The sequence below is a fragment of the Pezoporus flaviventris genome, unplaced genomic scaffold (genome assembly GCF_033815535.1).
Source record: "Pezoporus flaviventris isolate CSIRO_AGI_PZ_B2104156 unplaced genomic scaffold, CSIRO_AGI_Pfla_v1 ptg000179l, whole genome shotgun sequence".
Taxonomy (NCBI): Eukaryota; Metazoa; Chordata; class Aves; order Psittaciformes; family Psittacidae; genus Pezoporus; species Pezoporus flaviventris.
This window is the reverse complement of record NW_026892727.1, coordinates 452487-466472: the sequence shown is the minus strand read 5'-3', so window position 1 is coordinate 466472 and position 13986 is coordinate 452487. Positions and strand designations below refer to the sequence as shown.

The 13986-nt window shown below is 48.8% G+C and overlaps 1 protein-coding gene across 1 annotated transcript; it reads left to right on the top strand.

Annotated features, from left to right (window-relative positions):
* Positions 1-3409: 3409 nt before the first annotated feature.
* On the top strand, positions 3410-4336 carry LOC133262031 (olfactory receptor 5G3-like). The gene has a single exon (XM_061440903.1). It carries the CDS (start codon positions 3410-3412, stop codon positions 4334-4336), a length of 927 nt encoding a protein of 308 aa, XP_061296887.1.
* Positions 4337-13986: the final 9650 nt, after the last annotated feature.

The window sequence follows — 13986 nt, the reverse complement described above, 5'->3', positions numbered from 1 at the left end:
TCATGTTAACCTGAAATATGCAGGCCTTAAAAAGATGAGGAGATGACCTTCAAATAAACATATTGCCTGTTGAGAAATGAGCATTCCTCCTTCTTCCCCTACCACTTCACTCTTTCCATCAGCCCCTTTTCAAGCAAGATGACCATTTCTTCACCACAATTCATCTTCTCTCTCCACCCTTCCCAAAGCAGCTTTTACTTCCCCATTCCCCAGCCTGTGCTCAGATGTTCATTGCAGAAAGTCCCTTGACTCACCACCAGTGCTCTTCTCATGTTGCTGGTGGGTGCCTTTGCTGCAAGGACACATTGATGGCTCATTTCAACTCAGTGGACACCACAACAGCCTTGTTCCTCTCTGATAAGGTGCCCCCCAGCCTGTCTTAGTGCTTAGAGCAAGTCCTCCTCATAGGCAGGACTCAGCATTTTCTCTTTTTGAAGTCTGTCTGATTCCACCTGCCCATTTTGGACCCAAAAATGGCCTTTGAAACAACATTTTGCATCATATGCCTCCAAATTTAAATAACCTCAGGGTGGCTTTTTACTGTTTGCAAAAGGAGGAAACGAAACCAAGAGTGGGACTTGTTCCTTGTAGAGAAAAGCAGCTGACAGTAGTCAGGGCTTTAACACCTTTAAATGGGTTCAGAAGATCCAGCTGAAGTTGTCTACACCCACCTCAGGCAGGAGGATGAAGACAGTTGCTGTTTCCCATTGCTAAGGGCTCACACACTCAATGGCCATCTCCTCATCCTCATTCTCCAAAGTGAAGCCACAAGGAGCAGAGCGATAGGGTTGTAGCCACAGACTTGTGTTTTCAAGACACTAAGAACTCATGTTCCTGTTCAAACACTTGGTGATGGTGAAGGAGAGAGCAGCTGGACATAAAGTCATTGAATATTGTTGTAGAAGGCACCAGAGAGACCTTATTGTGGCCTTTCAATACGTTCAGAGGGGCTATAAGAAATCTGGAGAGGGGCTTTGAACAAGGGCCTTTAGGGAGAGGCCAAGGGGTATGGCTTTAACCTGCCAGAGGGGAGACTGAGATGAGCTCTTGGGCAGAAGCTCTTCCCTGTGAGGGTGCTGAATCGCTGGCACATGGTGCCCATGGAAGCTGTGGCTGCCCCATCCCTGGCAGTGTTCAAGGCCAGGTTGGACACAGGGGCTTGGAGCCACCTGCTCTAGTGGAAGGTGTCCCTGCCTGTGGCAGGGGCTGGAGCTAGAGGAGCTTTAAGTTCCTTTCCAACACAAACCAGGCTGGGATTCTGTGATGGGCTTGGGAGCATCCATCAGAGCCACCAGCAACAAGGGCAACCCTAAAGCACCCTTCAGAAGGGCCTTTTTCCCCTGGTGCTGCCCATTTAAATCCTTTACCACATTCCTCATCTGTTCCTCCCCATCTCCTTCCTTCCACTTTTGGGCACCGCTCCCTCAGGCTCTCTCCTTTGTCTCTTGTGCTTCCAGCACGATGGGTGGAAGAAGGTGAATGTCATCATCAAGGAGAGCACAAGGACTGGGGCTGCCTCCGTCCCCACTGAGGTGAAGATCCAAATTCCCCAGGAAGCCCTGTCCAGGCAGAGGAAGGACAGGAGGGTGACCATGAGCAGCCAGCACGGAGGTACCAAGGCCAAGTTATTCCTGACCAACCTGAGTGCCTTGGGTGATGTGAGCATTGATGTTTGCTTGGACAAGAGGTAGAGGACAGCATTTACCTCACCGTTAGCAAGGTCACCACGATCTTCTGTTGGCTCCTTTGCAGCCAAACTTGTGAGCTATGGTTTGAGTACAAGGAATTGAAGATGGGTGGAAAGCTGGTTCACTGCACATGGTGCCTGGCATTGGTGAGGGACCCTGGTACCAGCTCCCACTGGCGAGGTTCCCCTCATCTCCCTGCCATGATAATGTCAACCATGGCCCTTGTGAAGCTGTAACTGCTTCAAAAATGCTCCAAAAGTGGATGTCAAAGGTGGGCTTGTTCTGTGCTTTGCTCTAAGGGAGCCCAAAGCCCTGTTGCTCGCTCAAGCTGAGGTCATCTCCTCTGGGTACATTTCTTCTCCAAACTAATCAACACAGAGAAGAGATAATGACCTGCTTTGGGCTTTGTCACCTCCTGAGGCCCAAAGAGATTCACAGTCCCACATCCCCACATCACTTGAAATAGGAAGGGGGTTTGCTGATGCTGGTTCATTCCCAGGCTCCCTGCACAGCTCCAGACACGTTCATCTTCACATCCATCTCCGAGAGCATGAGGAGGGCAGCAGAGACAGAGCTGAGATGTAAGTGAGGGGCAGCATCTTCCAGCCCATCATTCTCCTGTGGTTCTCTCTTGCCAACAAGCAGCAGCTCCTGTTTCCATCTCCTGTCCTACTGAAGGGTTGTGGGCTTCTTGATGATGCTCTGGGCTTCCCAAGGAGCTGCTTGTGCTGTGTGCTCCCCATGCTGCTGCTGAGAAGGCAGGTTTGGAGATCACCCTGGTGGAGAACACCCTCAGGAGGTTTCCTCACCTCTGAGCACAAAGGTTTCCTGGATGAGCACCAGAAGCCTTCCTGTACAGGACATTCAGGGTGCTCCCCATTGCTGAGATGAGGCAGCTCCAAAAGATGATTTTTTTTCCCCCAAAGCATGTGTTCAAGAAAAGTTTTCTTGAACCCTATTTCTACTGAAGACTCAAGGAACAGGTTAAAGAACCATGAAAAGGTTTTAGATCTGACAGAGTGTGTCAGGAGGGAGGGGAAACCAATCTCAACGTCTGTATAAGAATGCACAGGTTAATAGTATGGTTCTGGTTGATGGCAAATCAGAGGTGATGCATCTGGAGCCCTTTGCCATGGACAGGATCACTTTTCACTAGAGCAGGCTGCTCCAAACCCCAGGCAACCTGCACTTTCCATAGGTCAGGAACTCATTCCAGTTTCCAGTTAGGAAGAAGCCCAAACAAAGAGGGAAAGAGCGGGTGGTTGGCCAGTGTCCATGAGAGCATGAAGGATGAACTCTGCACTGTGAAAGCACCACGTTTCTCTGTGTTCCAGGTTGAGCCAGATGGACTCCCAAGCCCCAGGCTTAGCAGGAATGCAGTCAAGGAAGTGCAGCACTAAGGTAAAGATATTTGGGTGTGCAACCTCCTCACTGCTTTCCACAGGGGTCATTGATCAACATCTCAAGGGGAGCCAGAGGAGCACATACCGCGTTGTGCCATGGTGTTTAACTGCTTGAGCACCCCTTTGTTCTACCTGTGCTAGCACATGACTTTCACCAACCTGTTCCTCATTGAGCTGTGCCTGAACTCTCCCTTTCCATCCTGCAGGACTGTCTCTGAGCAGCTCCCACCACACAGAGGCTTTTCCACCTGGGACATCCCTGCCTCTTGGAGAAGAAACCTCCAGCCAGGAGCTCACACACAAAGCACCACCCAGCCCATGGCACAAAGCAATTGCACCCAAGTGACCGAGTTCAGCCTGGCGGGGTTCACAGAGGACCCAGTGACTCAGGTCTGCTTGTTCCTGCTCTTCCTGCTCACCTACGTTGTCACCATTGTGGGCAACCTGGGCATCATCATCTTAATCAGGGCCTGCCCCCACCTCCACTCCCCCATGTATTATTTCCTGGGCAACCTGGCCTTTGTAGACCTCTGTTCTTCCACCATCATCACCCCCAAGATGTTGGTTGACTTGATGTCAGAGAAGAAGAGCATTGCTTATGCTGGGTGTGTGGCTCAGGTCTTTCTCTTTGATCTCTTTGGGATGACCGAGTACTTCTTGCTGGCTTCGATGGCCTATGACCGTTACGTGGCCATTTGCCATCCCCTGCTGTACCCCCTTGTCATGTCCCCAAAATGCTGTTTCCAGCTGGTGACTGGCTCGTGCCTCGTGGGGCTGACCAATGGTGTGGGACAGACCATCAGCATGTCCACCCTGTCCTTCTGCAGCTCCAGCACCATCGACCTCTTCTTTTGTGACATTTCCCCTCTCATCTCACTTTCCACCTCTGACACCACCCTCAGCCACATCATCCTGACCACTGCAGCATCTCTCTTTGGTGTGTCCAGCATCCTGGTTATCCTGCTCTCCTATGTGGCCATCATCGCCACCATCCTGAGCATCAATTCAGCCAAGGGCAAGCGCAAAGCCTTCTCCACCTGCACATCCCACCTCACCACTGTCAGCATCCTCTATGGGGCATCCTTTTTTATGTATTTATTCCACAGCTCAGACAGCTCAAGAGCAGCAGATAAATGGGCTGTGGTGCTCTACACCGTGGTGACTCCCATGCTGAACCCCTTGATCTACAGCCTGAGGAATAAGGAGGTGAAGGAGGCTTTGAGGAAGCTCACAAAAATAAAATGATCTTTATTGTTGTAAGTTTAGGACCAGACAGAATGGATATACTGGGGGAGATGCTCTGGTTTTGTTAAGTATGAACAACGTTTTGGGGTTTTCTGCAAGCAGAGTTACATGATGCAGTGGTTGATGTGATTGAGAATACAAATAATTTCATTCTCCAAACTTTGATAATTATATTTAGTAGTTAATTTCACCTAATTGTTTAATTAGTATTTTATTTCACCTAATCAAGACACAAGTAGACAACTACAAGTGTGCAGTTCTCTTCATCTTAGGATAAGGGGGGGACCTTATCACTCCCTACACCTGCCTGACAGGAGGATGGAACCAGGAGGGGCTGGGCTCTGCTCCCAGGGAACAAGGGATGGGACAAGAGGAAACGGCCTCAAGCTGCACCAGGGCAGGTTTAGGTGGAGCTGAGGAACAATTCCTGCCCCAGAGGGTGCTCAGGCATTGGAACAGGCTGCCCAGGGCAGGGCTGCAGGCACCGGCCCTGCAAGTGTTCACAAACCCTATAGACAAGGCCCTCAGTGCCATGGGTTAGGGGTGGCCTTGGCAGTGCTGGGGAACGGTTGAACTTGATGAGCTTAAAGCTCTTTTCCTTTTTGCTCTCCCTTTTGCTTGGCAAATGAGAATAAACAGAGAGTGAATTCTACCGTTCCACTGGATCAAACTCCATTTCTAGACAGTGTTGTTAAATTCATTGAGGGCCTTAAGAAAAGGACAAAAACACCTTTAGCAGGAGAAATAGAAATGACAGCAAATAAGTGTGATGCCATGCAGGCAGTATTATTAGGTTTTGATGTACAAACCTCATTCAATGATTTCTAGCAACATTCACCTCATTTCATTTCAGACAGCAAAGAATTTCAGTGGAATATGGTAAGTTGTGTGACCACTACTATGAATGAAGGTGCTTTGAAAGTGTTTTAAGACGTTATAGTGATGAATCCCCACCAAGGGCAGAAACTATAAAGGAATCCCCATCCACTGCTCCACGCCTTTACTTTTGAACTCCCTGTTGGCAGCAATAGAAGCCATGATCTCCATGGCAGCCTGATCACAACAGAGCACAGGAGCTGTGGTGTTGCTCAGCAGCCTTCAGACCTCCTGTGTGGCAGCCCATGGATGCCCGTACCGATGGCATTGCCTGCCCTGATGTCTCTCCTGTTGCTTTCCTTCACAGAGAGCTGATTGGTGATGGGCAAACATTGCATACATAAACCATCCCAAAATACTCCAATGTGTGCATTACCTCAGCCCATGGAGCTGCAGCCTCTGCCAGGACCATGGTGAAACCCAGAGCCATGGCTGAGCTTTAGGGCTATCCTAGAGACATATGATAACCTAGGCTGGAGGGAGAAGGTCCATGGCTGGATTCAGTTAAGTCTGGATCAAAGTGGTTTTCTCATTTCTTAACAACACACAACTAACAGGCACTCAGGGTCAATCAGCTGAATCCTGCTTTGTTCCCAAAGCTTCCTGCTAATTCCCTGGTTATTATTTAACCCAAATGACAGTTGTTTTCCTCCTGAGCCTTGGGGAGAAGCAAGGGCAGAGGTTTCACGCCCTTCTTGGCCCCTATTTCAGTGTTTGGCTGCTCTTACAGTGGGGTTTTCCCCCTCCCTCTGTTTCTAACTGGAATTTCTCATGCTGCACATTCACAATAGGAAATCTGAGATTTACCCTCATCTGCAAGATAAAGCACATGGAGAACTTGCAGATGGCATCAAGTCAAAAAGAATGTGACACCATTAATTCTTTCATGCATCCTTTCTCTGTTTCTAAAATCATAGAATCATGGAATGGGTTGGCATGAAGGGAGCTTAAAGCTCACCCAGTTCCAACCCCAACCCCTTCCACTGGAGCAGCTTGCTCCAAGCCCCTGTGTCCAACCTGGCCTTGAACACTGCCAGGGATGGGGCAGCCACAGTTTCTCTGGGCACCCTGTGCCAGTGCCTCAGCACCCTCACAGGGAAGAGCTACAACCCTATCGCTCTGCTCATTGTGGTTTCACTTCGGAGGTGGTGCTCTCAAAGCCAAAAGCTTTTTGCTCCTTGTTGTGTGTGTTAAAGGAAACCAGTGGTTTGCTGTGTCTAAGGGCTGCCACTGCCTTCAATGGGGTTATCATCTGATCATGAGAGCAGAGCAAACACCACATGAGGTTCTAGGAAGCAGAAGCAGCAGCCAGCATTGCAATGCATCTTCCTGCTGGGTCATGATGAGCAGGCAACGAGGTGGCTGGCTTCTGGCATTCCTGCTGAGGAGCTCCTAATGGCTTTAGCTCCCCACTCTCAGGTGGAGCTGCTTTCATTGTAGTTAAATCTGGTTTAAAGGCAGCTGAGCAAATGCTGGGTAGGAGCTACCTCCCCTTTTTGGGTACTTAGTGACTGGATTTAGGAATCACCTCAAACGTCCTTGGGGAAGCACTTATCTCCTTAAATTGCAATGCACCATGTCACCCCTATGTGTTTACTGGGTCCATCAGCTCCCTTTATTGTTGAGGGAGATTTGGTGGGGTTCATGCCTCTCACTGCAAGGCAGACACCTCCATTGCTCCAGCTGAAGAGATCTGAATGAGCTCTGCTGATTGCATTGGCCTGAGTCTCCTTAGCTGTAATGAGACCTTGGCTCATAAATAGGTAAGGAGATACACTCTTTTTTGGCTCTTAGTATTAGCTGTAGCTGGAACTGGGTGAAACAAATATTCTGTTAGGTTAAGAAAGACCCAGAAGCAAGCAAATTATGGGTTTTCCCTTTGGTTGAAAAGGTTCTGAAGATTAGGCCTTCAAATGAGTAGATCCTGCACTGAGGTTCTGATGCCCCTTGTTGTGTAAATTCATGTATGGGAAGAACCAGGAGCATTGAGTGCTGTTTTCTTGTCTCCAGGTTAACTGGAAATAGAGCTGTCTTGGTTTGGTCTTGTTAGAGAGGGTGAAGTTTTTACAATAAAATAATAATTTAAAATAGTAAAATGATTATATTTGAGAAATTTATAAATCAATAGTGAGGCTTTGTGTATTAGAAGACGTTGTAACTTTGCCGTTTTGTATCATAGTTACTCTGTAATTACATGATACAATGGTAGTCTTGGTAGCAAGAGCTAACATAACTGTATATGGTGAGGGGAGTATGGGTGTATGTATTGTAAAACTCTACCCAAGCAGAACCTAAGTTTAAGATAGCCAAAAAGGGCATACCAGAAGCATCCTGGTGAAGATAAGAGAATGCTAATGTCCGGAAGACGATTGGGACCTGGCCAAGTAGAGGAAAGGTGAAAAGGACAACCTGAGGAAGACTTCTTACTTCATCTGAGGAAGACTCCTTACTTCATCAGGGCGACCACCAGAGGGGGCGGCGCAAGCGCAGAAGAGGCTGATGTCGTAACAGATTGATGTAGCAATCTTTGATGCATATGTATTAGTCAATGATGTAATCTGCGTTGAATATGTATTAGTTACGAAATTTTTAGTGTATAAATTGCGAACGCGATGTGACAGGAGTTGGAACCAGATTTGGGTGCGTACCCCTGGTTGCCGGCGCCTCAATAAAGCACCTCATATAACCATCCCGGTGGTTATGTGTCAGTTCTTACGCTAACAGAAGGGGTCCCTGCCTGTGGCAGGGGCTGGAGCTGGAGGAGCCCTAAGGTCCCTTCCAACCCAAACAATTCCATGCTTCTATGATTTTAGAAACAGAGAAAGGATGCATACAAGAATTAATGGTGTCACATTCTTTTTGACTTGATGCCATCTGCAAGTTCTCCATGTGCTTTATCGTGCAGATGAGGGTAAATCTCAGATTTCCTATTGTGAATGTGTAGCATGGGAAATTCCAGTTAGAAACAGAGAGGGAGGGAAAACCCCACTGTAAGAGCAGTCAAACATTGACATAGGGTCCAGCGAGGGAGAGAAACCTCTGCCCCTGCTTCTCCCCAAGGCTCAGGAGGAAAACAACCATTGGCTGGGTTAAATAATAACCAGGGAATTATCAGGAAGCTTTGGGAACAAAGCAGGATTCAGCCGATTCACCCTGGGTGCCTGTTAGTTGTGTGTTGTTAAGAAATGAGAAAACCACTTAGATCCTTACTCAACTGAATCCAGCCATGGACCTTCTCCCTCCAGCCTAGGTTATTATGTGTCTCTAGGATAGCCCTAAAGCTCAGCCATGGCTCCAGGTTTCACCATGGTCCTGGCAGTGGCTGCAGCTCTATGGGCTGAGGTAATGCACACAGTGATGTATTTTGGGGTGTTTTATGTATACTGTGTTTGCCCATCACCATTCAGCTCTCTGTGAAGGACAGCAACAGGAGAGACAGCAGGGCAGGCAATGCCATCGCTCCAGGCTGCCAAGGGCTGCCATGTATCAGGTCTAAAGGCTGCTGAACAGCACCACAGCTCCTGTGCTCTGTTGTGATCAGGCTGCCATGGAGATCATGGCTTCTATTGCTGCCAACAGGGGAATGGAAAGCAAAGGTGTGGAGCAGTTGATGGGAATTCCTTGATAGTTTCTGCCCTTTGGTGGGGATTCATCACTATCACATCTTAAAACGCTTACAAAGTGCCTTCATTCATAACAGAGCTCACACAAGTACCATATTTCACTTAAATTCTTTGCTGTCTAAAATGAAATGAGGTGTATGGTGCTGGAAATCATTTTGTCCATCAAAGGCTAAAAATACTGCCTGCATGGCATCGCACTTATTTGCGAAAAACTTCTCTGTTTTTCTTGCTAAAGGTGTTTTTGTCCTTTTCTTAAAGCCTTTAATGAATTTAACAACACCATTAAGAAGTGGAGTTTCATTCAGTGGAAGGGTAGAATTCACAGTTTATTCTCATTTGCCAAGCAAAAGGGAGAACAAAAATGAAAAGAGCTTTAAGTTCATGCAGTCCAAGTGTTCCCTTGCCGTGTGTGGTTGTTTAAACCACGTGTCAAGGCCTCCACTAACCCATTGCACTGAGGCCTCCTCTATAGGGTTTGTGAACTCTTGCAAGGCTGTTGCCTGCAGCCCTGCCCTGGGCAGCCTGTTCCAATGCCTGAGCACCCTCTGGGGCAGGAATTGTTCCTCAGCTCCATCTAAACCTGCCCTGGTGCATCTTGAGGGCATTTCCTCTTGTCCCATCCCTTGTTCCCTGGGAGCAGAGCCCAGCCCCTCCTGGCTCCATCCTCCTGTCAGGCAGTTTTAGAGAGAGATCAGGTCCCCCCTTCACAGTATCACAGTATCACAGTATGCTAGAGATTGGAAGGGACCTCGAAAGATCATCTAGTCCAATCCCCCTGCCGGAGCAGGAACACCTAGATAAGGTTACACAGGAATGCGTCCAGGCGGGTTTTGAATGTCGCCAGGAAGGAGACTCCACAACCTCCCTGGGCAGCCTGTTCCAGTGTTCCGTCACCCTCACTGAGAAGAAGTTTCTTCTCAAGTTTAAGTGGAACTCTTGTGTTCCAGTTTGTACCCATTACCCCTTGTCCTATCATTGTTTGTCACTGAGTAGAGCCTGGCTCCATCCTCGTGACACTCCCCCTTTATGTATTTATATACACTAATAAGGTCACCCTCAGTCTCCTCTTCTCCAAACTATAGAGACCCAGCTCCCTCAGTCTTTCCTCATAAGGGAGATGCTCCACTCCCCTAATCATCTTTGTTGCCCTTCGCTGGACTCTCTCCAGCAGCTCCCTGTCCTTCTTGAACTGAGGGGCCCAGAACTGGACACAATACTCCAGATGGGGTCTCACCAGGACAGAGTAGAGGGGAAGGAGGATCTCTCTCGACCTACTAACCACCCCCCTTCTAATACACCCCAGGGTGCCATTGGCCTTCTTGGCCACAAGGGCACAGTGTTGGCTCATGGTCATCCTGTCGTCCACTAGGACCCCCAGGTCCTCTCCCCTACACTGCTCTCTAACAGGTCGTTTCCCAACCTATACTGGAACCTGGGGTTGTTCCTGCCCAGATGCAGGACTCTACACTTTCCCTTGTTATATTTCATCAAGTTATTCCCTGCCCAACTCTCAGCCTGTCCAGGTCTCGCTGGATGGCAGCACAGCCTTCTGGCGTGTCAGCCACTCCTCCCAGCTTAGTGTCATCAGCAAACTTGCTGATAGTACACTCAATTCCCTCATCTAAATCGTTGATGAATATATTAAATAATACCGGTCCCAGTACTGACCCTTGAGGCACTCCACTAGTTACAGGCCTCCAACTAGACTCTGCCCCATAGACTACAACTCTCTGGCTTCTCTCCTTCAGCCAGTTCGCAGTCCACCTCACTACCTGATCATCCAGTCCACACTTCCTCAATTTAGCTGTGAGGATGCTGTGGGAGACTGTGTCAAATGCTTTGCTGAGGTCAAGGTAAACCACATCCACCGCTCTGCCATCATCCATCCACCGTGTTATTTCCTCATAAACGGCTAAAGAGATTGGTCAAGGCATGATTTCCCCCTGGTGAAGTCATGTTGACTGCCCCTCATAACCCTCTTATCCTCGATATGCCTTAAGATGGCACCAAGGATAAGGTGTTCCATCACTTTCCCAGGGATGGAGGTGAGGCTGACCGGCCTATAGTTACCCGGGTCCTCCTTCTTGCCCTTTTTGAAGACTGGAGTGACATTTGCTTTCCTCCAGTCCTCAGGCACCTCTCCCGTTTCCCAAGACTTGGTAAAGATGATGGAGAGTGTCTAGCAATGACTTCCACCAGTTCCCTCAGCACCCGCGGGTGCATCCCATCTGGACCCATGGATTTATGGATGTCCAGATTGCTCAACTGATCTCTAACCATCCCTCATCGACTAAGGCAAACCGCTCCGTCGACCTGACTTCATCTAAGGTCTCAGGGGTACAGGGCTCTTCAGGACTGCCTGCAGCAGAGTAGACAGAGACAAAGAAGGCATTCAGTAACTCTGCCATCTCTGTATCTTCTGTCACCAGGGCACCCATCCCGTTCATCAGTGGGCCTACATTGCCTCTGGTGTTAGTTTTGTCTGCCATGTATTTGAAAAAGCTCTTTTTGCTGTCCTTGACCCTTCTCGCCAGGTTTAATTCTAAGGCGGCCTTAGTCCTCCTAGCTGCCTTCCTACATCCTCTATCAGCAGCCTTATATTCCTCCCAAGTGGCCAGCCCCCTCCTTCCATGACCTGTAAACTCTCCTCTTCCACTTGAGCGTACCCAGCAATTCCCTATTTAGCCACGCAGGTCTCTTGGCCTCTTCCTTGACTTCCTACGTGTCGGGATGCTCCGATCTTGAGCACGGAAAAAGCAATCCTTGAATGTCAACCAACTATCTTGGGCCCCTTTACCTTCAAGCAGCCTTGCCCATGGGATTTCCCCTAGCAATTGCTTGAAAAGGCCAAAGTTTGCCCTGCTAAAGTCCAGGGTTGCAATTCTACTTGCTATTCTACTAGTCCTGCCACACAAGATCCTGAACTCCACCATCTCGTGGTTGCTGCAACCAAGGCAGCCCTCACCCTTACTGCTTCGACCAGACCCTCCTTGTTAGTGAGGATGAGATCCAGCAGCGCTCCTCTCCTGGTCGGCTCATCCACCATTTGCAGGAGGAAGTTATCATCCATACACTGGAGGAACCTCCCTGGACTGCGGCTGGGTTGCCGAGTGGTCCTTCCAGCAAACATCAGGGAAGTTAAAATCCCCCCACGACGACCACGGCCTGTGACTGTGAGGCCGCTCTCAGCTGCCTGTAGAAGGCCTCGTCAACTTCCTCACCCTGATCTGGTGGTCTGTAACAGGTATCCCCCCTGCCAGCCTGCCCCTTAATTCTCACCCACAGACTCTCAACTCACTTATCCTTGCAACACCCTTGTCCTGCTTCTGCTGTATGATACAGGGTCACAGCCCCAAAACAGGACAAAAACAGCCCCAAAACAACCCAAAACCACCCTAAAACCACTTTGTCCTGCTTCTGCTGTGGGATACAGGGTCAGAGCCCACAAACAGACCCAAAACGGGCCAAAAACAGTCAAAATCCCCCAAAACAGCCCCAAAACCACCTTCTCCTGCTTCTCCTATGGGATAAAGGGTCAGAGCTCCGAAACAGACACAGAACAAGACAGAAACACTCCAAAACACCCAAAACAGCCCCACAACACATCAAAACCTGTTTCTCCTATGGCATACAGGGTCAGAGGCCCAAAACAGACCTAAAACAGAACAAAAACACCCCAAAACAATCTTGTCCTGCTTCTCCTGTGGGATACAGGGACAGAGCCCCAAAACAGGACAAAATGAGACAAAAACCACAACAAAACACCCAAAGCCAACCCCAAAACAGCCCAAAACCAGCCCAAAATCACCTTCTCCTGCTTCTCCTGTGGGATACAGGGTCAGAGCCCCAAAACAGACCCAAAACAGGACAAAAACAAACCAAAACATCCCCAAAAAAGTCCAAACACACCCTCTCCTGCTTCTGCTATAGGATATAAGGTCAGAGCCTCAAAACAGCCCCTAAACAAGACAAAAACACTCCAAAAACCCCAAAAAGCCCGAAAACACCTTAAAACCACCTTCTTCTGCTTCTCCTATGGGATATAGGGTCACAGCCCCAAAACAGACCCAAAAAAAAACAAAAGCAGGACAAAACTACCCCAAAACCACCTTGTCCTGCTTCTCCTATGGAACACAGGGTCAGAGCCCCAAAACAGGACAAAACCAGGCCAAACCACCCCAAAACCAACTTGTCCTGCTTCTCCTATAAGACACAGGGTCAGAGCCTAAAAACAGACCCAAAACAGGCCAAAAACACCCCAAAACACCCCAAAATCACCTTGTCCTGCTTCTCCAATGGGACACAGGTCAGAGCCCCAAAACAGGACAAAACCGACCTAAACCCAGCCCCTCTGCTGTGTGATGCAGGGTCAGAGCCCCAAACTACCAAAAAACTACCCCCAAAAAAAACTAGCCCCAAAACTACCCCAAAACAACCTTGTCCTGCTTCTCCTGTGGGATACAAGGTCAGAGTCACAAAACAGCCCCCAAACAGGACAAAAATGACCCAAAACACCCCAAAAACCACCCCAAACACACCTTCTCCTGCTTCTGCTGTGGAATACAGGGTCAGAGCCCCAAAACACACCCAAAACAGGACAAAAACAGGCAAAAACCAGGACAAAACACCCAAAGCAAACCCCCAAAGAAGCCAAAACCACCCCAAAATCACCTTCTCCTGCTCCTCCTGTGGGATATAGGGTTAGAGCCCCAAAACAGACCCGAAACAGGACAAAAACAACACAAAACAGCCCAAAACCACTACCAAAACACCCCCAAAGCATTTTTAAAGTATCCCAAAACCACCTTATCCTGCTTCTCCTATGGGATACAGGGTGAGAGCCCCAAAACAGCCCCAAACCAGGACAAAAACAACTCAAAACCACCCAACCCCCCCCCCAAACCACCCCCAAAGCACTTTAAAACTATCCCAAAACCACCTTATCCTGCTTCTGCTGTGGGATACAGGCTCAGAGCCCAAAAATAGACCCAAAACAGAACAAAAACACTCCGAGACACTCACAACCACACCCAAAACCAAGGCAAAACACCCCAAAACCACCTTGTCCTGCTTCTCCCGTGGGATACAGGGTCAGAGCCCCAAAGCAGCCACAAAACACCCCCAAAACCAGCTGAAAACGACCTGGTCCTG